Raw genomic sequence first — 25,814 nt, 5'->3', positions numbered from 1 at the left:
AGCTACTGACCATAGTTTTTTGATATATCTATATTTCATTTAAATATTTCTCTATATTTTAATGTTAGAATCATTTTTAAAATATTGTTTTGATCCCTATCTTTTAAATGATCTTCTTTCACTATGTTTATGTATGCACCATACACCAAGGCAACCAAACAGCTTTGTTACCAAACAGCTGTTTCTGTTTCTGATATGCAACAACTATTAACCAGAAAAGACACAAAAGACAAATACCCCAAAAATCTGAATTAATAATGTTTATGGACACCGTAAGGTGCATCAAGCGATATATAGAGACATATAAAAAGCCTCTTACCTTCTAACATTTTATTTCCCTGTAAAATGTGTAGGCTAGGCTGTAATTTCGCCAGCTGTTACGGTACGTCCACACAGCAGCTCTAAAAAAATCTTCCAACGCTTCTCTGCCCATTGACTTTGAATGGGGATGACGTCACTTTGCCTCGCTTTTCGCCGAACTGCCTTTTGGGGAAGCAAAGCGAGGATTTCCAGGATTTTTTGGATTTTCAGGATTCAAAAGTTGAGCAATGTTCAACTTTTGAAGCTGAGCTGGAAGCGTCAGCCAATCAAATCCCGTTTATGCAAATCTGACAGTAAAAGCGCTAGCCATAGTAGCCAATCAAACCGCGTGCAGGCTGGGAGAGCCAGACCGCAGTTCATTTCCTCATATTTCGAAATGAGAAATTACGGTAGCAAATCACCCGGTTCTTTATGACCAGAACTATTTAACCGGAGGAACCAGGCATGGAGGGAGGTGGCAGAGACAGTGGGTGAAACTGGTAGGTTTTCACCTGTTTGGAGAGTTTATATATATATATATATATTGCTCGCATAAAATCCCCGGGGTTTTTTGCTTTGTATGTCAGGGGCGGGATATTCATGTGATTGGTTGTTGGACGCGTTGCTCGCAAAAAATCCCCAAGCTCTCAGACACGCCCAGCTCCAAGATTTTCAAGATTTTTTCAAAGCTGCTGTGTGGACGTACCGTAAACTCTCATGAGCGAGGCAGAAAATAATAGTTTTGTGTCGTTTATTGCACCTCAAACATTAAAACAAATCCAGAGTTACGTGTTTCTGTACTTCCTCTAAGAACAAAGGACAGTAACAGAAGATCTCTGTGACTTCAGGCTTGATCGCCGTTCAAATGACAGTGTTGGTACCCCAAAAGTGGGCGGGGCTGTAAAGTGACGTAGATTTTACTCTCATCTATTATTCAAAACCATTCTATTTATTCTAACGTAAATTACATGCCAGTGTTTTATCTTTTCTTTTTTTTTTTTTTTATTTTAAGTCAAATGATGTCTGACTTTTTTTCCCATCTGCGAGGAAAATAAATGGGGCTTAGAGCCTCAAAATACTGAAATCTGAATTTTTGAAAATCTTTTTTTCCTTCTAATTTGTTATTCTTTTCTAAATAACACACTGTTATTTACTCAACAATAACACACAATTATCCTTGTTTTTATTTATTTGTTTAATTCTATAATCTTGGGCTCTTTAGCATGCTTTTTAGCCGTAAATAAAGTCACCGGAAACAGACGTAGACCTATAAGGGACATTTCGAGCAATACACACCACAAACCCACTGAACAGATTACCCAAGATCCTCAGCTTGAAGCTTGTTGATTGGATGTTTTAGGCGCAATGCATGTTGGGATACGATGTTAATGCGATATGATATCCGAAAACATTTAAAAAAAAAATAATAATACTTTATTCCGAGTGTTCTTGCTTTTCTCTTTGAAAGTCATCACATAACAGCATTGTAATACACGGTTCGGCTGCATTAAATATTACATATCTGCCGTAGTTCTTTATTTATAGAGCCCTGATGAGAAGACTTCTGGACAAACAGGAGAACTGCCGCCAAAACTGAATATGTGACGTGGATCATAAATATATCAATAATTAAACAACATCTTGCATTTCTTTTCACAAAATACGTCTCCTACTAATTCGGCTGACTTTTATATTCGATCCAATTGGTAGATAGGTTATATTTACACCATAACGGTGCACAGCTGATAGAAAAGGACTTGTAGTTTTTAAAGATATTACTGATTTTCTTTGAATATAAGAATGTAAATACTGAGTTGAGAGAATAGTCAGGGGATTTGGGTGATGGGAGACACATCTATGGAATCACAATTTCAATAGCTTACCATTAAACTACGGATAGCCTATGCCTTTCTGTCTGTGATGTTTTACAAATCAGATATTAATGTGTAGAAGTAAAACATGAGGAACAGCAATATCCTGTAAAATTATGTAAAAACATGAATAAAACTACACATCTTAAGATGTTATACATACATAAGTGTCCTACACTAATAATACAAAGTTATTATTAGTATGCTGTGTGTACGTTGTGTGCACCGCCTAGTGGTTAAAGCACATTATTTAATATTTTTTTGTTGAATAATGTTATTTAATGAAAAACATATTAAGAGTACATAATTTCATAGCGGGATAGTAGAAGGTCATTGATAGAAATATAGAATTTTAAAAATCAAGAAGATACTGTAAGTGATCTGTACAATAAAACAGTTTAGTGCTGGATGGAGCCTACAAAGATATTAATAGGAGGATGTGCAAAACAGACAAACTAATTAACCTTTATTAACACATTAAAGAATACTTTAGGTAAAGGCAGTTACTGTGGGGTGAGGTGTAATAATGTAACGTAACGGTTGAGTGATTACAGCGCCCGGTATCATTTTACACACATTTGTATCATTCAGATGCAGGACTTACACACGCCTGTTATCTGACCGACAGGTCCGCACGCACTCTCCAGACGAAACTCTAATAAGCATTCATTCACAAACTAAATCAGGAGACCTTTCACGCTTTACGTCCGGTTCGCTCCTTTGTTCCTCGCTGTACACAGCTCCAGTTTGGGCATTGGCCTGTCATCAGATTGTATTTGTTGTTGCTGCTGCAGCGGAAGTTTAGTCCAATTATTTTTGATTAAATACTCCAAATCTCCACCCTCCACAATTGCACTTGCTTCAGTTGCTTGCTACTTTCTAACGGCGATGAGAGTGGTGCAGTGACGCTATCTATCTTCTATCGATTAGATTTATGATTCGAAAATTATAAAAGTAGGGTAGACATGTGGATATTATCCGACTGAACAAAACGTGCATTTATCAAACAGGTTAGTTTTCCACTGACCTTTTTTCGATCTATTTTCCAAAATCCTATGGAGAAATCCCATTGCTATTTTGTCGAGGGAAACCGAGCGCAGCTTACTTCCGCTTTTTGGGACGCGTCACTGCACCTCGTAGTTGATGTGATTTGATTGGATTGTGAGGCAAGGGAAGCCAGCCGCCTCTAGCTTCCCTTGGCATGGCCCTGACCAATCACAGGTTGGCAGGGGCATGACGTGGGCCTCATCTGATTGGTCAATCCCTCCATTTTTTTTCACCAAGGGAAGCACATTTCGGCTGGCCTCCTCTCGCAACAGAGAGTGCAATCTACTGTTTCACCATAACATCTAGAGGGGCGCTGTTTCACTCTTTGTAAAATACTCAATGAGAATGGGGGAGAGACGGGCCGGCAGAAACACACAACAAAGAATTTCCGAAACTAAACGAAGTGTTTTTATTTATTTATTAAAATTATAACTACAATCCGAAAAAACAGGGGAAACCTGGCTTCCCTTGGCCTCCAGGAGAAAACGTCACTGGGTAAGACCACAATTTGTAATGAAAATGGGATCTTACTAAGAAAGAACAATCCAATATTTAGATGTTGGGTATCCTTTTGTTGAACGGTCTGTTTAAAATGAATCGAGACTAAAATCAGACTAAAAAAGCTTTTGAAAATAGCCGAATATTTCGATTAGGTAAAAATATAATATTTGTAAATCTGACTCTGAAAGAGTCAGTGCCTCACCAGCCATGAACCTCACTGCACGTCACTGATGTAGATAGAATAAGAAATGTGAAGAATTTTACAGTTTAATGGTGGAGGTATACACACATATTGATAGATGTCTTGTAATGCACTGTTGAGGAACCTTTGACCCAAGTGCCCAACTACACCGTAGTTGTGTATTATGATATGTCAATAAACCTTAGAAAATCTTGAAATCTTGAAAGGGATGTGCAAATATAGCAATTATATACAGTTTTTAGTTAACTGTTGGTAGAGAATAACGAGTAATTAATATACTTTATAGGAATCTGCAGATAAATGTTTTAGTCTTCTCAAGCACCAACTATCAAATATCTCTCCTGATTGTTGGCACTTGACAATCACCTTCCCTGAATTTTACTCAGGTGTAACTAAAGTCTGCTTTAAGGGTTGTTTATACTTCACATCATTAATCAGAATCTGCAAAGTAACTAAAATAAATGTAGTGGAGTAAAAATGCCAGGTTAACCTCTGAATTGTAGTGGAGTAGAATTACAAAGTAACAATGAGCTGTCATGTAGGTATAAATTAATGCTGCCCATTATGGATACAAGCGATTTTCACCCATTTAGTATTTACATGTTTTAAATTTGTACACACCAATGTGTTTCCTATCGCCTAAACCTCCAGGGCTGTACACAGTTTAATACTGTCAACTTCTAATTTCGGGAAAAACAAAAACGTCTAAAAACTACAATTCCCAGTAGAGACGTGCCATAGAGAACATGTTGCGAAACACAATAGCCAGCATGTGTAGTTCTGGGGGGGCGTTCGAGTCCAGTTTTGAATAGTCTGCCGTGGTTTCGTTCCATTTCAAAGAACTTGACGTTCGGCGTAACCTTGGCGCACTGCCACTTTAACATCCAAATCCCAGAGCTTGAAGATTAATCATGGGGTTTGTCAACGGGACTGTAGTCCCAAACGATAGCTGGGGATTATGGGTAGTGTAGTGTCTTCGGCCATCCTAAACTTGACTTTTCAGTCATATCGCATTAAAAACACCAGATCTGGCGTCAAAGAGATCTTCTGTTACTGTCCTTTCTTCTTAGAGGAAGGACAGAAACACGTAACTCTGGATTTGTTTTAATGTTTGAGGTGCAATAAACGACACAGCAGCTTTTTGGCATGTTAAAACTATTATTTTCTGCCTCGCTCATGAGAGTAACAGCTGGCGAAATTAGAGCATCGCCTACTGATTTCAAATGTGTGTTCTAAAATGATATTTATAAATGACTATTATCATTATTATAAGCAAGACAATAAATGGCAAAGATATGTAGAAAATAAGCGTATTTGAGATACGTTCATAACTAACGTAACGTGGGAGAAAATACGTTTCTTGCTAAACGTAATTGAGAATGCAGTTTAGTTCTGTGGGAACGTAATTTATTTTTCTGTGTTCATAAGTGAACGCACAAACACAGAACGCTGCTCTGTGGAGGCGGTAACGTGATCACCGGCAGCTGTAGAGAAACCGGAGGAATATGCTGCTGCTGGAGCACAAACACGTGGCCTGTGCTCTGTTAGCACGGCCTCACAGTCTCTGATGGATCCAGATTGTTTGGTTTACGTTGCGCTTATGTGTCATTGCACAGAGGGGTGGGGGGAGGCTGTGGTTTCTCTCCCTCAATATCCCACTTGGCCCCGACCCCAACCCCCACATCTCCCCATTACCAGCAGCATGCATATTAATCCACCAACGGCCTACACCCCTGTCCCCTCAACACACCCCAACCCACTGTGGGAAGGGGGGGTTGAGCAGGAAATGGGGGAAAATGGGGGGGAAAGGGGACGCTGGCCCAGTTTCATTAAGTAAAGAGGAATACCAATCCATCCCTCACTCTTATACTTCCTGACACTTTTAAATGTGGCTTTACTGGGTGCAGGTGTTAACACATTTTACGGCATTATGAATCCTCATGCACCTGCACTGTGTGACGTCAGCCTGTCAAACTTTGTGCACAACAGCAGAGATGTGCGAGAATGTGGAATCTTTTTTTAATTTAACTGTAAGGGTAATAATGAACTAATGAAGCAGAGGCAGACATTTCTCCAAAGACCTAATCTCCTGAATAATGATTCTCTAATGTTTCATTAAATGAGGTGTATCCTATTCCTTTCTCTTGTTGCTGCAGTGACCCACGAACACCTGAAGGAGCGGGCCCTGTTCAGTCTGCCCCCCCCACCTCCAGGGGCCAACCCCACAGAGTACTACCACCTGATGGCCAGTGCCAACCAGCGAAGCCCCTACGGGGACCTGCTGATGCAGAGCAGCGCGGCCGCAGCAGCAGCAGCTCATCTTCCAGATTACCTCAGCCCCATGGATGGTGAGGATAAAACATTTGTGATTGTTGAAGTTTAACCAAATTACAATTTAACCCTCCTGTTGTGTTCGTTTCTCCCCCTTGGTGTCCCTGGTCAAATTTGGTCTGTTTTACTTGGTCTTACATTAACATCAAATCATCACCAAATTGTATTTAACACATTTTAAGCTGTAAACAATACTGGTTACATGAATTACCTCATTGAATATACAAAGAATAGACAGAAAATGTATACCAAAAATAACATTTTGTTGATTTGGTTGTGTACTGTCTGATGGAAGAACATAATCTAGGGTTACCCATTCATTTCCTATGGAGGCCATTTTTGATGAAGAAAACCATAGGTGTTGCAAAGTTCAATGAAACTGGTGATCAGCACTTTTACAGTATATGTCTACTGTGGAGCATGTCATTAGGCCTTGAAGCAATCGAATGTAAAACACAATATTTATGATGGATGAAAGTAGTAAAACGGTCAGATTTGACCAGGACAGGACAGGAGGGTTAAGATATTGTACTAACTAAACAAATTGACATATTTACAATCAATAGTACCAGTTCAGTTACTCTGTGCTATGTATATTATGAGAATTATACTATAAGCATCAATAGCAAATCAGATATTAAAATGGTTAGATTTGCAGAGCATTTTATCAAATCTAAATCCTGTAACAAAGTTCACTTATCTAATTCAAAGCCTGTTTGTATCCACATTTTACTCCTTATCAGCATACTTGGTTTTCACAGATGGAGATTCTGAATCCAACATTTGATAGCAAAATTGTTTTATGAAAAGACTTACCACAACGTTAGTCTTTGTCTAATAAACAATCTTTTAGTAGAGGAACCATCTTTCAGAGAGTTTAAGGCTAATTTACACATGAAGTGTTGTCTCTTGGCGAGCTATATGTTATCAAAGTGAATCCTGATATGATCTGCCACCACTAGTGTGTGTCATTGAAGAAAGTGACGCCCGCTCCAAGCTATACGCCTGCTACAGTATACCTGAATGATCTGTACATAATATAATGGAATGAGGAGAGACAGAAGAATCTAAATATGTTATAGATCCTAAAGAGAACCTAAAGCTTACTGAACTGCATTATGTCAGTGTGATATTTCCATGCCAGAAATGATTAATTATCTCAATCAACTCCCATCGCAGTTCTACTAAAGCGCATGCATGCCTTTCATCCCTGGTGCAAGAGTAACAGGCAGACTTAACAGCCATGTCAGCCTTTGTTCTCAGCACCAGGCATGTTGATACCATCCTCTTATTCTTCCTCTGGAGGCCTTTTCATGGAAGAGTTCCCCACATCAAAGCGAGTGGAGCTTTTTTAGACATATAGCATGAGGGCCAAGGCTAGTTGAGGGTGCATAAACACTAAAAGCCCAGAGGCCGGGAGGTAGTAAAATCACGTGTTAACTCAGAGTCTCTCATTCTGATGCTGTTGCAGGTGTGTTTCTACTGTTATTATGGGTAACATCCGACAAAACAAATCCAGGGTAACCATAAAAAGGAGGAGCGTGACCATGATGGTTGGTGTCTGATCTCTGTGTCAGGGAGTGAAGACAGAGATTATCTTCATGTGCTGCATTCGCTGTCCAGTAAATGATAGTGATGAGGCCTGATACACACACATACACAGACCGTAAGTAAAAGTAGAAATAAAATGGTCTGAAAATACTTATTACAAGTAAAAATCCTGAATTCTTAACCCTCTGGAGTCTAAGGGTGACTTAAATAGTGTATTGTGAATTATGTATGTTTTATTTAAACTTATTATTATTGCGTTCAACTAACCTACTACATTTATGTGAAATCTGTTGACATTTAATTAAAGTCAATGTTTCAATTATTTCAGTCTACAGAATTATGATCAGCTAAATGCAGTCAAAGTACTCAGGATGCAACACAGCTTTTGTTTCAACAGAATATTGTATTATCCTGTTTTTATCACTAATAAATATGTGGATGAGCATTTTGATGTTGTATTTTATCGATTTGGAGCAAATTTTATATACTTTTATCAATATACTCGGTTGTGTTTATACATTAGTAGAAAAGTACTCTTTATTATCTTATATCACATGTTTTTGTATGTAAAAAGTAAGTTTAAATAAATGTAGGGGGTAAGAAGAACAATATTCCTCTTAAAAATGTAGTGGGGTAAAAGGATAAAGTCGCATAAAATGTAAATACTCAAGTAACAATTACGTCTAAATAGTACTTAAGTACTTGAGTAAATCTACTTAGTTACTTTCCACCTCTGCAGACATTGGCACACAAACAAAACTAACAGCCTGGCGATGCTACATGTGCTTCCACACACTCACAGAGAAGCCTGTTTGTTCCAGTGAGAACTCAGCTCCTCTATCAAGATGACGCTCAGGCAGCAGAACAGAAGTTTGATTTCAGCAGCGCAACGCTTCCAAGAAAGCTTCAGCCCTTATGAATGGGGAATAGAAAGTGGAGAAAACTGTGAAACTCAGTCTTTTCTATGCCTGATAATCAAATAGTGGCCTTGGCAGCGGCCCGCCCTGCTCCAGGAGCTCGCTCTCTCTTTCCTCCCCTCCAGCCACCCACCAGGGGGGAAAAACTGCCCTACTGCTTTCACCACCCAGTGTCACTGATCCAAGGTCTCTGTAGAACACCAGGGTGACCAGGTGTCCCGCATCACTGTAAGAACTGAAACGTTGACTGGTGTTTCATTTGGAGATGACGTTAACCTCTTAAGGACGGTCCCCCCAGTGGACCCCCCCCCACCGTTTTTTTTCGAGACCGTGTCTCAGGGCTTCTTAACATTTATGAAACTATTAATGTGTAGCACCAGATTAACGGGAAGAATCTCAGCTAACTGAAGGTATGAACTATTTTTACCAAAACAAAACACAAGGGTAATACCAAGCCTTTGAACTAGCACTAAGCGAAAAAATGCTAACGCACTTTAGCACAGAATTCTAAATAAAGATACCCTTATTACTTATCGAAACTGCACATACAATATATCCGATTAAAGCTAAGACTCTAAGATTATTTAAATATAGTATCATCACTGAGCGATCCGAACTCGTGACAGGGGAAGCAAACACAGACATCACGACACGTACCTTTACGGAGCTTTTACGGGAGATCGTCTCAGCTGTCAATCTGATCAAAAGACGTGTTCAATGGCATTAAAAATACAAAAACATTATTTGTTAATGTGTTGATGTGTGTAGAACTTCCCCTCGATTCCATTGGCTCTGACAGTTATAAAGAGATTTAATTCATCAAAATCGACCGAGGGGGGCCAGAGATATGGAAAATCCATCCAAATGACCCCAGAAGTGGGTCTTTTTGCTAAATCTCTCTAAAAAGGTCACATTTCACTTGTTTTGCATCAATCTTGATTCAGGGTACTTATTATATGTTGTACTTTGGATTCCAAAAGCTTTTAGTCTACCTTACCATCATCCAAGGGTAGTTTTCACTAGTAAAAAATAATTTTTGGACGGACACTATAATTTACAGTTTTTTACTATGTTCAATCTGAATTTTCTTTAAAATAAAATACATCTATATTGATTCTGACTTTTCTACATCCAACTCACAGGTTTATCATTACTTTGAGAACAAAGATTATTAATGTAACCCTTTTAGAAGGGAAGATATGGTCATTTGTTCTGGGAATGTCATTTTCGAGCCTGAGACCTGAAAAACAGGCTCAGGGTGGAACAGCTTAAAACTTGCTTGGGACCATGGTACTGTTGGATTTTATTTAAAGCAACTAAATAATATATTTTTGTACCGATTAAAATAAATTGGACAATTTCCCACGGCACCCCTGACGTTGTCTCATGGCAAACAGGGTGAATCTTTACACAGAGGTATTAAAAAACAGCAGAGAGGGAAACAAGTCACTCAGATATGGAATCGCTCAGTAATTCATCTGTTAAGCCCCGAGCCTGTTTTTCAGATCTCAGGCTTGAAAATGACATTCCCAGAACAAATGACCATATTTTCCCTTCGAAATGGGTTAAATTAATCATCTTTTTTCTCAAAGCAAGGTTACACCTGTGAGTTGGATGTAGAAGTGTCAGAATCAATATAGATGTTTTTATTTTAAAGTAAATTCAGATTGAACACAGTAAAAAAATGTAAATGATTGTGTCCGTCCAAAAAACAGAAAATTACTTATCGTGCAAACAACCCTTGAATGATGGGATGGTAGACTAAAAGTTTTAGGAATCCAAACTACAAGTACCCTGTATCGAGATTGATGCAAAACAAGTGAAATTTGACCTTTTTAGAGAGATTTAGCAAAAAATACCCACTTCTGGGGTCATTTGGGTGGATTTGACCTATCTCTGGCCCCCCTTGCTCGATTTTGCTGATTGACATCTCTTTCTAACCGTCAGAGCCAATGGAATCGAGGGGAACTCCCACATACTCATTATTTGGTAATAGAGTGGCGAAGTCACGCCCATCTACTTCCGGTCCATGGGTACTTATTTCGGAAAAATTATGCATTGGAGTCAATGAAGAGAGAAAACGTATCTTTCGATCCCGTTTGAATTGTGCCATGAATTACACATATGATGTTTATCAATCTTAAAAAATCATTTCCATGTCAAAAAAGTCACAGTTTGTCGTAAAACTGTTGAAATATAAGACTATGAAAAATACGCTACTAGAAAGACTACAAATGATGATGTCACAATTGTTTTCTTCCACTAAGAGATAGCTTAGATCAGCGCCATATGGATAGAATCTATCTATATGGCGCTGGTTAAGATAAGATAACTTTAACAAGATGCCTGTATGCTTAGTACCAGGTTGTTATCATACCAGCAATGGGTCTTGCTCGTTCTTTCGCTTCCCGTCTGATGAAAGGACCAGGAGTGGCTGGATCAAGTTAGCTACCTAGCTAGTAGCTAGCACGTTAGTTAGCATTACAGCCATGTCATTTTTATTAGTCTTAACATGAAGTAACTTTAACTAACCCAACATGTTAAACAGTAAGAGTAGTAGTCATATTTCGTGTGATCCTTCTATAATACACAATTTAAGCCCGGGGGAAAAATGCTAACGCTACATTAGCATCTGCGATCTTACTTCACGCTATCTGCATAACTGGTTGACATTAAACATTAAAAAGAACAGGCAGTTCAGAGAGAATCAAAGGAAGGCAGGCAGGCAGCTTTGCATGACATTCTTCTGGACGTGTTTCATTGTGGTGATAGTGAGGGTGGACAATCCTTTTGTTGACAAGACAGTAGTGACGGCCATCTTGGTGACATCGTGTTGTTCTGCTAAACCGGAGATGTAGTTCATTCAGCGTTTCACACAAACAAATGTGTTACTTCACAGTTTTACGACACATTTTTTTTTTTACTTGCAAAATTATCTTTTAAATTGACAAACATCATATGTGTAATTTGTGGCACAATTCAAACGGGATTGAAAGATAATCTTTCTCTCTCCATTGACTTCAATACATAATCTTTCCGAAATAAGGTCCCATGGAGGTCCACCGGAAGGGGAGGGACTTCGCCACTATGTGTGTGTGTGTGTGAAACTGACGCATAGCCAAAACCGGAAGCTGCCATAACTCTAGTGGCTACCATTAGCAGCTAACTTTCACTCTCCGATTTTTAAATAAACATTTAATTATGGATTATAAATGAAAAAAAAATTATTCCACAGAAACATTATCAACCTATGGATTAACCTATTCAGCCGCGTTTTTTCTCGTTGTAATTGAACAAGTCTTTTGATCAGATTGACAGCTAGGGTGAGACGATCTCCCGTAAAAGCTACGTAAAGGTACGTGTTGTGATGTCTGTGTTTGCTTCCCCTGTCGCGAGTTCGGATCACTCAGTGATGATATATACCTAAATAATCTGTGGAACCTCAGCTTTAATCGGATATCTTGTATGTGCAGCTACGATAAGTAATAAGGGTATCTTTTATCTTGAGTTCTGTGCCAAAGTGCGCTCATGGTTCATTTAGTTGCTTCTTATGAGACTTGTGTTTTGTTTTGGTAAAAATTGTTTGTATCGTCAGTTAGCTGAGATTCTTCCCGTAAATCTGGTTTAACACATTAATAGGTTCTTAAATATTAAAATGCCCTGAGACACAGTGTTGTGAAAAAAAAAACCTTGGCGGGGGCTTTGGGGCTTAACAGGTTAAAAATGACCTCAGTCAGTTTGTTAAACGCTAAGGGAACATCTACCTCCAACCACCTCAGTGACCTCCACTGTGCTGCATCATCCGCACTTTTTTGGTGAGGCTGTTTGCTCAAATAGCCACAACCCCCCCTCCTCCCTCGCCCTCAACGCTGCGTCCACATTTGCTGCCATACCGTCCTGGTAGCTTTTATTTAGTGTTCGGCCATACTCAGAGTGATGTGGTCAGGGTAAGGGGCTCTTCCATTACGGCCTCTAGTCACAGGGGCCCATGTTGACCACAACGGCCAGCTAATGGTCGCCGCGGGCAGCCTCCGCCTAACTCAAAGGCCTCATTTACTGCCAGTGTGGAGGAGGAGCAGGGGCAGAGGTGGCAAATATGTGCTTCATCCCTCACCGTGAGTTTTGGAAGGCAGAACAGATTAAACCCATATTAAAAATTAATTTACATGTATTCATTAATATTCAGCAGACCCACCGCAAAAACTGGGAGACCTCGTTGAACCCGTAGTATGAATTGCAAGGCTCAGGGTGAAAACATGAAACGCTGAGCGCTGCTGTGCAGGAGTGTGCGGCTGGAAAAGCTCTGGACAGCGGGTGGGGGTGTGAAGACTACAGGTCTTACCGTTCCACTTGTGAATTTTAAGATTTACAGTTGGGCACGCATGGAGTCGGTCCCTTAAAACCAGGAATTGATCTCCATTATATGGATAAGACAACATTAAATGCCATGCCATGATGTTGTCTGAAGAGCAGGACTTCACAGAATCTGGAGGACTTCTTTTTATGGTCTTAGTCTAAACACGAACCGACCCAGGAAAAGGGTTGTGTGATTGCTCTTGTTTCACTGTTTAAAGATCCAGAAGATGGGTTTTTCTCCCATATAATTGCTACATAATGTGTGATGGGCAGGAATGCTAGACCTACCAGCAGCAGTAAAAGCCTGGATGTAACTCTAAGCTGCTTCTGTATGTCGGTGTTAGAGTCTGTGGTCTGTTTTCCCACATTAATCATCATGGGTCCTTGCCTCATGAGTGACACAGAGACTGAGATGGGCAAACTGGACTAAAATTGCAAATACACATTATTGCTACAAAGACACTTTGGCATGTCTTTAGGCATAGAACTTTCATTGTACTTTCTTCAAACAAATCAAGCTTTCGGTAATTCCAGTTTTCTCTCAAATAAAAAGTTTTACATTGCTTTGAATCACAAATGTTTGAGGATGGCTTGGATTATGCAACTGAATGTAAGCAATTACTTTTAAAGATGTGCAGCCTTTCAACAGGGCCAATGATAAACCATATTTATATTTCCATCTCTAAACCCAGATAAAAGTGAGAAATAGAATGAATCCAATTTACGTCAAACCATTCAAGCATTAGCTCGGTACACCACCACTACTGTGTGTCCAAATAAAGTCACATTATGTTATACCACATTGGGATTCATTCACAGGGCAGTTTGTTTATGAGCGGGAAGGTATTTAGGGTGGGTGGGCAGAGAAATATCAGAGGGAAAATGTTGAAGCTCCCACGACAAAAGCAGCGGCCAAAGTAAATGTCTGCCATCCCGAGGAAAAAGATTCCAGTGTTGATGCAGCGGAGGGAGAGAGAGAGGGAGATAGATTTGTGTACTGGTTAGGGGTGAGGGGGCGGGAGGGGGGCTGATCCCTTCAGACTGCATACACAAACACTTAACTATATGTTGGTTCATGAGCACATGGTTGGAAGTGTGTGCATAAACACATTGGCAAACACAACGGCCGCTTTGGGCTGGACACTGGGGGCTCATAGAGGATTCAGCACGAGCCCCCTCGCTAATAAAATTCAGTGTTAGTATTAGTGAGATTTAGCAGGGAAAATAAACATTTACCTACTAGCTAGGGGGGGGGGGGGCGCTAGGCTGGCTGAAAATGTGGAGGTCTGGGGCCCTGCTGGCACTAACTCAAGCTGCAGTATGGTGGGGGGTTGCCCAGTGTGGAGAGGAGGGGGGCTTGAAACTGCTTCACCCCAGCCAGGGTTAAGGTGAACAAGCCAAGGATTATCCACGGAGGCCAACTGCATGGGACATAGGGGGGGTACCAACATGATGAGCTTACTTATTTTGAAAAGCATCTTTTAAAATACATTTTAAAATATAAGTAATCAACTCCACTGTACTTTTATTAAAGTTAGCGGCACATGATCACTAGTCAAATCTATTACTCTATACACCTACAAATGTGCTGTTGTTTTTGTAAGGGTAACTGTATTGTGGCTCCCTATCAGACTACAGTACCAGCATGCCAAGTTCCCTTAAAGTAGTACCTATACAAAAAGAATACTTGATTGACATTTTTGCTTCGAATTCCAACAAGTCAGAAACATTCAGTTGTGTTTAATGCCACTCAAACTCCTCCCCATCCCAATGATTTCCCCAAATGTATTTCCAGTTTTTCCTGCAATAATCCTTTTAAATTTAATGTATTGCATTTATTTTTATCAGACACTAATTGCGTGTAGTGGAGACACATTTTCAGACATTTGGGTGGCATCTCAGCACACTGAACTCTCTCTATCCACTCTCGACTTACTACATAACAGACTGCAGGGGTTTTAGCTGTGGAGAGACTTCGACAATCACATGTTGCATTACATTTGGCACAAAAAGGTAATAATACAGTTGTCATTTGAGTAGGGACGCTTTCAATATATTGGTACAATGTTATTTTAGTCAAGGCCTGAAGGTATCCAGTAAAAAGGGGTTAGATAATAGGTTCTGCATACATTTCATTCCCCTCCAACAACCTTATGAGCGATGACAGACAGGTAAAGGACTCTAAAGGAGTTACACTCCATGTGCTAGCTAGCAGGATGACACTGAAAGCTAGCTGCTTCTGAGGATTAGCCCAACCCTCCAATTAAAGTGTTTTCATTTTCCACAGAGCCATTTCACTTAAATCAGCACAGGCAAATGCTTAAAATGATCACACTCACACACATGCACACTCTTTACTCCCATCTTTTTTAATATTTTTTTTTTCTGTACTGTATCAATGTGCAGTGGAGCGCCTGCAATTATGACTCTATATAAATCCAGATCCCACAATTACAACCCGCCCGTGGTGCAGTCACACGGATAGACACACACCATATACACACACATACACACACATGCCATATTACCACAAACTGCTGCGCTGCCGTGGCCTGTGCAACATCTGTTTTTTCACTTGATTCCGGAACCTGCTCACCCTTTCAATTATAACTGGCACCTATAAAACACTCTTTTACCAAGTGGTGAGAGTTGTGTGTGCACGTTTGTGTTCAATTAGTTTCAGGTAAAATTAAATTAGACCAATGAAATCCACTGGAACAACACTGAGCTAAATAACACTGAGCTAAACAACACTGAGCTAAACAACACTGAGCTAAAAAAACACTGAGCTATACAAAACTAGCGTTTCCACAGCTAAGCTTTAGAAGAATGGACACGTTTCAGTTTGTTGCTGGAGGCGGTGTGAATACTTCTGGGCTGAGGTTGATGTACAGATTGAGGGGGTGGTTTGATGATGGAGGTAGAGGGCGGTGTTTCGGGCACATTGCCCAGAAGGGTGAGGCAGGCGCCAGGCTAGCAGGCCACCAGCCTGTGAGGCCTGTTTCCTGCTTTATAAAGGGGAATATTAATACACTTATCTCCCATTAAATCTGTTGGCAAGACAGCAAGCTCGCCTCTCCGCACAAACAGTAAATCATGCAGCTTTACGCCTGGTATGCAATCAGTGTTGGGGAGTAACGGATTACATGTAATGGGATAACGTAATCAGGATGCAAAAAACTGGGTAAATGTATTCCCTTAAAGTTTGACTTAATCCGATTACTGTTACATTTCTGTAAACTGTGAAGTCCATTGAGACAAATGTAACATTTGTGATATTGGGCTATTGATTGATTGATTGATTGATTGATTGATTGTTTGATTGATTTATAAAAATAGGAGATTACTTGCGGGATTACAATGTTACTAAAACAGATAGTTTTCTGTTAGCTCAGTTTTATTTGTGCTTTTTAAGACTCTAGTACAGGGCTCTCCAAAACGTTGATCGCGAGCTACCTCCCACCTTGAGCAGTCCGTCTTGATCCAGAAAGGTATCCAACTTGTACAGTTTACTCTGTCGAGGAAGCTGAGTTTTCTTACTGAGCAATTTTATCTCTTCTAGATATATTTGTCTCTGTAAATCCTTTATGATTATATGCTGTGCATCCTCTCCTTCTTGTACTGTGCTGTGATTCGTTGACTTATCTCTTCTAGCACAACGGATGAGACGAGCGACAGCTTGAGTTGCCTTTGACCATGAAGAAAACTTTGACAATCTGTCTGAAAGACTCACTTGTTCCACTGTTTGTGTGTTTAGTGTCTGAATCTTTTTGATTTCAGGATCTCCAATCTGCATTTCTGTGATGACATCTACAGCTGGTGGTATGTCCTTATTCAAAAGAAACTGAGGTCCTGTGAGCCAGCTGGACGGGATAATCTCATTTTCCCTTGAACCTCTAGATGCAAGGTCAGCAGGGTTATCGTTAGTAGAGACGTATCTCCACTGCTGAGGAGTTGTACTCAGATGTATTTTCTGTATCCGGTTTGAGACACGTGATTCGTTGTTGATGTACCCCAAAACAACCTTGGAATCAGTCCAGAAATATTCATCAATATCTGCCAAACCAAGTTCCTCCTTTAAGGTGTTGCTTGCTGCGACTGACACAACAGCAGCTGCCAACTCTAGCCTGGGGATGGTTGTCACCTTAATTGGAGCGACTCTGGATTTTCCCTTAACCAGAGCACAATGCACATCTCCATCTTCATTTACTTGTCTCAAATATGAGCATTGACCATAACCATGTGTGCTCGCATCTGAGAAGTGGTGAAGCTCCTTTTTCACAGCTTGCCGAATTCAGCGGGCACACAGCAGCATGGTATGATGATTTTCTCCAAGTTTGCAAGATCATTCTTCCACTGTCCCACACTGGTTGTAGTTCACAGGGAAGAGGGTCATCCCAGCTGGTGCCATGCCTACACATTTCCTGCAGCACCTTTTTCCCCACGAGCAGGAAAGGTGCAACAAACCCCAGCGGGTCATAGAGGGAGGCAACTGTTGATAGTATGCCTCGTTTTGTTGCTGGCTGTTCCTTTAGGCAGACACGATACCTGAAAGTGTCAGTTTCAATATGCCAAAGGATTCCTAAGGCTCTCTCCATAGTTGAGTCATTAAAGGCCAGATCAAGAGAAGTTGTTTCAGCTGCACGTTCAGATGGTGGTATGCTTTCCAGCACTGATTTGTCATTACACACAAACTTGTGCAGTCTCAGACCACCCATAGCACAGAGTTGTTTAGCTTCCTTTGCAAGCTGAATGGCCTCGTTTGCACATGGTGCACTAGTAACACCATCGTCAACATAAACGTTTTTCATGACGAATTGTGAGCCAAGTGGGAACAGGCTCTCATTGTCCGTGGCAAGTTGTTTTAGTCCATAGTTGGCGGATCCTGGTGAAGATGTAGCACCAAAATGATAAACCTTCATGCGAAATTCTTGTGGTTCTGCACAAAAATCGCCATCTTTCCACCAAAGGAAACACAGATAGTCTCTGTCACCTTCATACACATGGAACTGATGAAACATCTTTTCAATGTCCCGCATCAGTGCAACACGGTGCTGCCTAAATCTGATGAGAACACCGGACAGATTATTCAGCATGTCTGGGCCTGACAGGAGATGAGATGATTGTTCAGGCTTGTTCCCTTGTACTTAGCGGAGCAGTCAAACATCACACGGAGCTTATCAGGTTTCTTGGAGTGATATACCCCGTGGTGTGGAATGTACCACTTCTCTCCTTCCTTTCCTTCGCCGTGAACTTCTTCTGCATCGCCCTTATCAATGACTTCTTTCATGAACTTCACATAACGTTCCTTGTACTTATCATCTTTCAGCAGCTTCCTTTTAAGGTGACTGAGGCGGATTAAGGCTAGTTGCTTATTGTCAGGTAGATAAGGTCTCTCTTTAAAAGGGAGTGGCATCTCATAGTGTCCATGAGTGTTCGACTGAATTCCTTCCTTTAACATGTTCAGGAAGAGGATGTCGTCCTGAGACAGTCTTTCCATCTTTATTGGCATCCAGAAAGTCAGATTCCAATACCCTTAATGCATCTGCTGGAGTCACTGGAGGGAGCTCCTTGACAGCAACTCTGTGGCACATATTTTTGAAGCTCGGTGACTCATTCTGTGATGATGTGTAACCCACAATACTCCATCCTAGATCTGTGCGAACTGCATAGGGTTCACTATCTCCTCCCAGGATTACTTGCCGTGGTGCCAGTGCTCTTGAGCAATTATAGCCTATCAAAAGGCCAACTTCACAATCTAGCTGTGGTGGGATTTCATCTGCTATTATGCGGAGATGATTCCAGTGCCTTGCTGTTTCACAGGTAGGTATGTGTTTTCGATTCACTGGTATGGAATCCTTAGTGTAGGTTGGAGGGAGATCGATGATGATTGTGGAGTTAAAACCTCTCACTCTGAGACCTTGGACCCTTTCACTTTGCACCAATGCATCCTTTCCAATCATTGTTTTGAGCTTCAGCCTCACAGGATGTGTCTCTGTTTGCAAGCTGTTGCTTACTTCCTTTTCAATGAAGACCGTATCACTTTGAGTGTCGAGCAATGCATACACAAGCCTTTCCATACCTGGATTGCTGACAGAAGAAACCCACACTGGCACAATCATTGAAGTATTCTCAGATGGCTCCCCAGTATTCACATTAAGAGTCAGTGTGGTTGCTGCTTCATCTGTGCTGCTCTGACTCAGGACTGATTATGTTTTTGCTGTAGTGTAGCTGTCATCATGGAGAGATGTAGGATGTTTTCCTTTGCAGTTGTCACATGAGTGTCTGTGACGACAGTCCCTTGCATTATGGCCTGGCTTTAGACAGCCATAGCACAGTTTATTTTCCTTCACATATTTCCTTCGTTCGTCCAGAGATTTATTTTTGAACTCAGGACAATAGTGCAGACCATGGTTACTGTCTTGACATAGCATACATGGAGGCCTTAAACTTGTTTTTGCCTGTCCTTTAATTTCGGTCTCTGTGGCTGTCTGTGTGTGGAGAACACTACTTTTACTTCTCCTTTCTTTCAGATGATGTTTCTCTGAGTTCGACTCTGCTGAGTGGAGAGCACGGAATGAAGTAATAGGATTACAGGCAATCTCTGCTTCCATTAACATGAAATCAACAAACTGCTGGAAGTTTGGAAATTCTTGTTCGCTTCTCATGACTTGAGTAACCTTTCTGTTCCACTGTGATGCTGTCCAGTCAGGTAGCCTTTGAATCAGTTTCTGATTTTCCTCGCAGTCATTCAAAATGTCCACACCTTTAACATAGGGCATGGCTTCCTGACATGAGTTTAGGAAATCAGCAAATGTCCGTAATCCATCAGCATCCTTCGTGTGTATTTTTGGCCAGTTTGACAGTTTTTCTCTGAATGCTCTCTGTATAATAAAGGGCTGACCATACCTTTGGTTGAGACGGCTCTATGCATCCTTATAGGCTTCCTCATCACTTCTGAAGAAGATGCCATCAAGTATTCTTCGGGCTGGACCTCCTACATACTTTCTCAGATAGTGCAGTTTGTCAGCTGAAGAAATGTTCCTTTTGTCTATGAGTGATGTGAATGAAGCCTTCCACTCAATGAAATGGATCGGGTCACCAGTGAATACAGGTGGCTCTGGTATTCACTGTTCAGAGAAATGCTATCCTGGACTGCTTGAGCCAAGTAAGTCACATCTGTCTGTGGAGTTGATGTTGTCACTGCAACATTAGTGGGCTGCTGGATGACAGCTGTATTCACATATTGCTGTGGAAATACACGTTGTTCTCTAGGGTCGATATCAGAAGAATAGACACGTTCCTGCATTACTTCCTGGTAGGCTTGGGCGGTATGACGGTATTACGGTATACCAGGGTATTTCGAAATCCCGTCGGTATGATTTTCAATACCGTGACGTCACAGACTGTGCGCCAAATCACAGATGCGTTTCATTCTATTACACTGACACGGAGTTTTGACAGGGACGACATTGGTTGTAATGCACAGCACGCGCCAGGAGAGGGCAGGGGAGGGCAGTCCGTCTTTCCCACTCTCAGAGCTCAGCACAGAGCTGAGCTGAGCAAGATGGCGGCAGCATTTGCCGGCCCCGAACTCGGACAACTAGTAAAAAAGAAAAATGCCTCTGCGCCTGTTTGGGACTATTTTGGGTTTACTCGTCGCCAGTGACTTCATCCAGCACAACGAGAGACAGAGGCACTTCTTTAGGAATGTTTAAGACGGGGTGAGTGAGTGTTGACATTTTTTAATCCTATGCAACTGGTTGATGGTTTTGTAGTGGAGGTCAGACGGTTTTAAAAACGAAAGCATTTACGTGCTAAACATTCACGCGAGTAATCCAATTAATCAAATGGAATAATATTGCCAAACTAGTTAGTCAATATAGCAAACTTTATTCAATAAGTCAAGTATTTACACTCGGAAAATGTTTATGTATGATGATATATTGTTAACTTAGCTCACAATGGAAACAACGTCGGACATCTACAAACACGTCCTGTATCCGATCTCAAAATGTGCCATTTGCACAATGTGTCATGTATGCAGCCCTTGTTTTGCACTTGCGCGCATGTCGCGGCACTTTGCGAGCGTCTACCGGCTCGGGCTGCATTTTACACCGAACATATAATATACCGTTCGAAACATCTATTTGCCGCCGAACGCCACCTCGCTCAAGTCGACCCAAGTCATACCGTCATATACCGTATACCACGGTATGATGTCAGCAAGGTATGACGGTATTAAAAAAATTATACCGCCCAAGCCTACTTCCTGGTCATAGGTTACAAGTCTAGCTCGTGCAGCTCTTATATTCTTTTCTGCCTTCAATCTTTCCAACTCACGTCTCTGAGCTTCAAGTTCTCTCCTTTGTTGCTCCTCTAGGAGTTGAATCCTTTCCTTTAGTTTTTCCTCTTCCAACAGCAATTCATACTCTGCTTCCTTCGCTGCTAACTCTGCTGCAGCGTCTGCCCTTTTGGCTGCTACGATGGAGCACACAGAGTGATGGCTGGAGTTGGAGCGTGGACTTGAGGGTGTGGCTGTGGAACCGTAGATAGAGCGAGCATAGTCTTTGTTCAGCAGCTCACGAAGACGTTGCCTAACTGCTTCGCTGTCCAAATCTCCATCAATGCCTGTTATCCTTTCATATGCTATTTTAACAATGTCTTTAGTGACTGCTTCACAGGCATCAATACGACGTCTTGTCTCATTGGATGGAGGTAGATGATCTCTTATTTCCATATACACTCTAGTAACATTTTCGTTTTCTTGCTCTAGTGTGTCTATTATAGCTGCAATCTGGCTCTCAGTAATTTCTGACTTTAACTGATCTCTGGCACGACGTGCCTGAACCTTCCATTGTTCATAAATATGAATTAATCTTTTCTCCTTTTTGTGAGCTTCCTCTCTCTGAAATGCAAGCATCTTCTACGTGGGGGTCTTTAGACGAGTAGAGCAGCGAAGTTCCTCCTCTTCGCTGTCCTTATAAGCATCCAGACAATGTCTGGTCCTTGTCCCCATCGTCTAAAGATGAGTTGTCCGATGCCATTTTGTGAGTGGGTGTCACAACCTTAGACCATCACATCAAGTCCCTCCGCAGTCATCCTTGGTCATGAGCGTGGTGGGAATGATGAGGTGAAGCTCTTACTGTAGCGTCCCCAGCTGAATAATGGTCTAACTCTCAAACTGATGGTATCCTTTTATTGTACACACTTGCATGTATACATTAATTGTCAAATACCAACGTAAGAGCTAAGAAAAGAAAGAAAACACAATAATTAGCCGCGGTGGCGGCCGGCCCATAGGGGCGCTAGGGGCGCCGCCCCACCTCTTCCCACATACAAAAAAAAATATTAAAAAAAATATGAAATAAAAAAATATATATTTAAAAATATATATATTTCAAAAATATATATATGTTATATTTTTTATTTTTAATGAACAAGGTAAATATCATACAATTGGTATCAGTAAAATGTATAATCTACAATAAAATCTTGTTTAAAATTGTGTTACGATGTCTAAAGTTACTGATAAGTCACATGTTTCCTGCCTGGCCTTGCCCTTGGCATTAGTTTATCATTACGGGCCGCTGCCCCCGAGCCAAACAGCAGCAACCAGCACGTTGCAAAAGTCTCAATAGTAAACTGTGCCGCCGAAACATAATTTCAGCCAATCAGCGCCGTCAAATATTTTGGTCACGAGAGCGCTCACGTTGGCGCCCACGTTGCTTACGTGCGTTGACGTGAGATGTTTTTTAGACTCGTGAGGAACTGGGGTATTATATATAGCAGGGGTAGCCAACGTGGTGCCCGCGGGCACTAACTCGCCCGCAGGGGGGAAATTGGTCGCCCGCGTGCATGTTCTAAAATAGCACAAGTCACCATGGAGCTCCGTCTAAAAAAATTATTGAATACATTTTTAATTTTTAAAATGACAATATTGAATATAACATTTTAAAAGCACACATTTTGTATGTACATATGTAAGTGAAATGGAGATTTAGTGCGTGAAATTGAACTCTGACCCCAGATAGGTTCAGAGTTGAACTCCACGCACCAAATCTCCGTTCCACCTTTAGCTGAGACAAGCTAGCATGAGCAGCTACGATCATGGGCCTCATCACCACACCGCGCGCACCCAACCACCCACCCACGCACGCACACGCACGCACGCACACACACACACACACACACACACACATTTTTATGTGACTTTATGCGGTGAAATTGCGGGAAGTTGTTAAATATGCGGGAAGTTGCGAAATATGCTAAATATGCGGGAAAAAAGAATAACCATTTTTTTAAATATTGGGCTGTTTTATTTATTCTCTCTCACACACAACCTACCACTAACGTTAAACCCCTTTACCATTCAATTAAACACATTCAATGTTTATTTATTGTAAAAGCAATTGGGCTATTTTAATCTCACACACACACACACACATCCCCCCCACACACACACACACTTCACCGCTTCATTCTGTTTTCATTTCATTTACTCGTTCGTGATCTGACCAGCTTCAATCTTGTAGGCTACTCACTTCGTTTCTTGTAGCCCTCGAAAGGGTTTTGGAGGTTGAGGCTCACCGTCGATTTTCTCTTATGCTCCAACATACAGTTGCACGGGGTGCAGAATAGTTTCCCCCCACTTTTTGCCCGGTCTTTAGTAGAAATGTTCGTCGGTAAATGAGATGGATTAGATTTTTTCATCTTGGTGTTTTCTCTATCGTGTGAGCTCCACACGTTCACTCTATACAGTGTTGTTTACATTCTGTGATGCGCGAGCTGATGACGTCACGTCAAGACGAGTTAACTTTTTTTTCTTCTCAACTTTGTGGAAAAATGCGGGGATTATGCGGCCTTTTGATAAATATGCGGCCTTTTAAAAATCTGCGCCATTTTGCTGATTATGCGGTAAATTCTGCGATCGCAAAATCGCTTTTTTCTGGAGGGTCTATCTTAGCACTCAGAGATCACAGCTCTTCATATCTGTTCAGAAACTAGACAAAAGTTAAACAAGTACAAACCACATACTGTCTGTGTCATGGCGAATACAGTCGCTGGTTTATTTATGTCTGTATAGGCCGTTGTTGTGAGTGTGGACGGTCGGAGCATTTACAACGTTAGCTTAGCCAAATCTCCATTACAAAACACGCATTTTAAAAGGTTTTTCGCCTGCTGTCTATCTGCAGACTTGTCAAAGCCTTAATTCATGGTTTTTACTATCCGGTATCAGTATGTTGTTACTTCGGCATCATTTTGAAACGTGTATTACAATTAAATCACGGTCAAATATGTTCATCTTGTTGTAGTTGTAGCCCCCTTGACAGCGATTCTCTCTCTAGTTTAGACTGCGGTCAAGCCAGCCTCCACTCGGAAAAACCTAGTCAAGCCAGCCCTCACGTGATATTGCGGTGCACGAATATCCTATGCATTACGGTAGAGTCAAAACAATCCTCCCTCTGTGTTTAGATGAGAATAAAACAAAAACTGTCCAGTATCAAATACTAATTTCACTTCAGGGTGATACCAGGACATCCCATCTAGTCACTCAGAAAAAATCAGGACATTCTGATGTAGAGTTTCAAAATAAAAGACCTTTGAAATCTATTGTATGAGTTATCATCCATCATCCCTGTTTTTAGATGAGAATAAAACAAAAACTGTCCAGTATCATAGATCCATCTCACTCCAGGGTGATAGCAGGACACACCATGTAGTCACTCAGAAAAAATCAGGACATTCTGATGTACAGTTTCAAAATAAAAGACCATTGGGGACAGGGATGATAGCTCATATATGAGACTTCAAAGGTCTTTTATTTTGAAACTGTACATCAGAATGTCCTGATGTTTTCTGAGTGACGACATGGGGTGTCCTGCTATCACCCTGGAGTGAGATGCATCTATGATACGGGACAGTTTTTGTTTTATTCTCATCTAAAAACAGGGATGATTTTTTTTTTTTTTACTCTACCGTAATGCATAGGATATTCGCGCACCGCAATATCACGTGAGGGCTGGCTTGACTAGGTTTTCCCGAGTGGAGGCTGGCTTGACCGCAGTTAGTTTAGCATACTCAGCCCGACTCAGCCTGGTTGTTCCTGGCCCTAGAACCACGATTTTATGGGGCCATTACATCACCAGAAGTCCCTATTTAAGGGGTCATTTCTCCCCAAAAAAAAATGTTTACTCACTATATCAACAGCCCCACCAAATATATTTTTCACCAGCCGCCACTGATTAGCCACCATCTCACAGATAAAACATCTCCATTCCTTATATAGCAGTTTTGCTAATACAAAAGCGTGAACTCAAAACTCTGCAAAACTACGAAATAACACCACATAATATCAATACACATATTAATTAAAATAATAACAACCCTTGGGCCCCTATCAGTAACTAATTATCTGAAGTTAATTTCTCCGTCATTCATCCGTCATTACGTGTTTACAATCCTTTGTTCTCTATTCACTTCTGGCAAAAGTCCCTTCAAAATAAAAGTCCGGATCTTATAACTATCAAAATAAAAGTACAAAACTAAAACTTTACCACAGGAAAACATCGGCACACAAATATAACCACCTCTACAAAAGGTTAAACATATTAAAGGTCATTTACAGGGAGGCTAGACCGATACAATTGATTTATTATGGTTTATAATGTAATGTGAAGACGAAGAAGGAGAAGATGGCTAAACTGTTCAGTGTCAATCCCATGGAGATGGAGATGG

General features: G+C 41.0%; 1 protein-coding gene across 2 annotated transcripts in view; it reads left to right on the top strand.

Moving 5' to 3' along the window:
- gli2a (GLI family zinc finger 2a) overlaps positions 1–25,814 on the top strand; it is a 117,811-nt gene that overhangs the window by 69,668 nt on the left and 22,329 nt on the right. The window contains exons 5-6 of one of the 2 annotated variants that reach the window (XM_079666178.1): positions 6,078–6,269; positions 16,857–16,898. In XM_079666178.1, the coding sequence (XP_079522304.1) occupies positions 6,078–6,269; positions 16,857–16,898 (234 nt within the window). The remainder of the gene's footprint in view (positions 1–6,077; positions 6,270–16,856; positions 16,899–25,814) is intronic. The other variant, XM_079666179.1, reaches the window with a different exon arrangement.

The sequence above is a fragment of the Notothenia rossii genome (assembly GCF_949606895.1).
Source record: "Notothenia rossii genome assembly, chromosome: 2".
Classification (NCBI taxonomy): Eukaryota; Metazoa; Chordata; class Actinopteri; order Perciformes; family Nototheniidae; genus Notothenia; species Notothenia rossii.
This window is presented reverse-complemented; position numbering and strand designations above follow the sequence as displayed.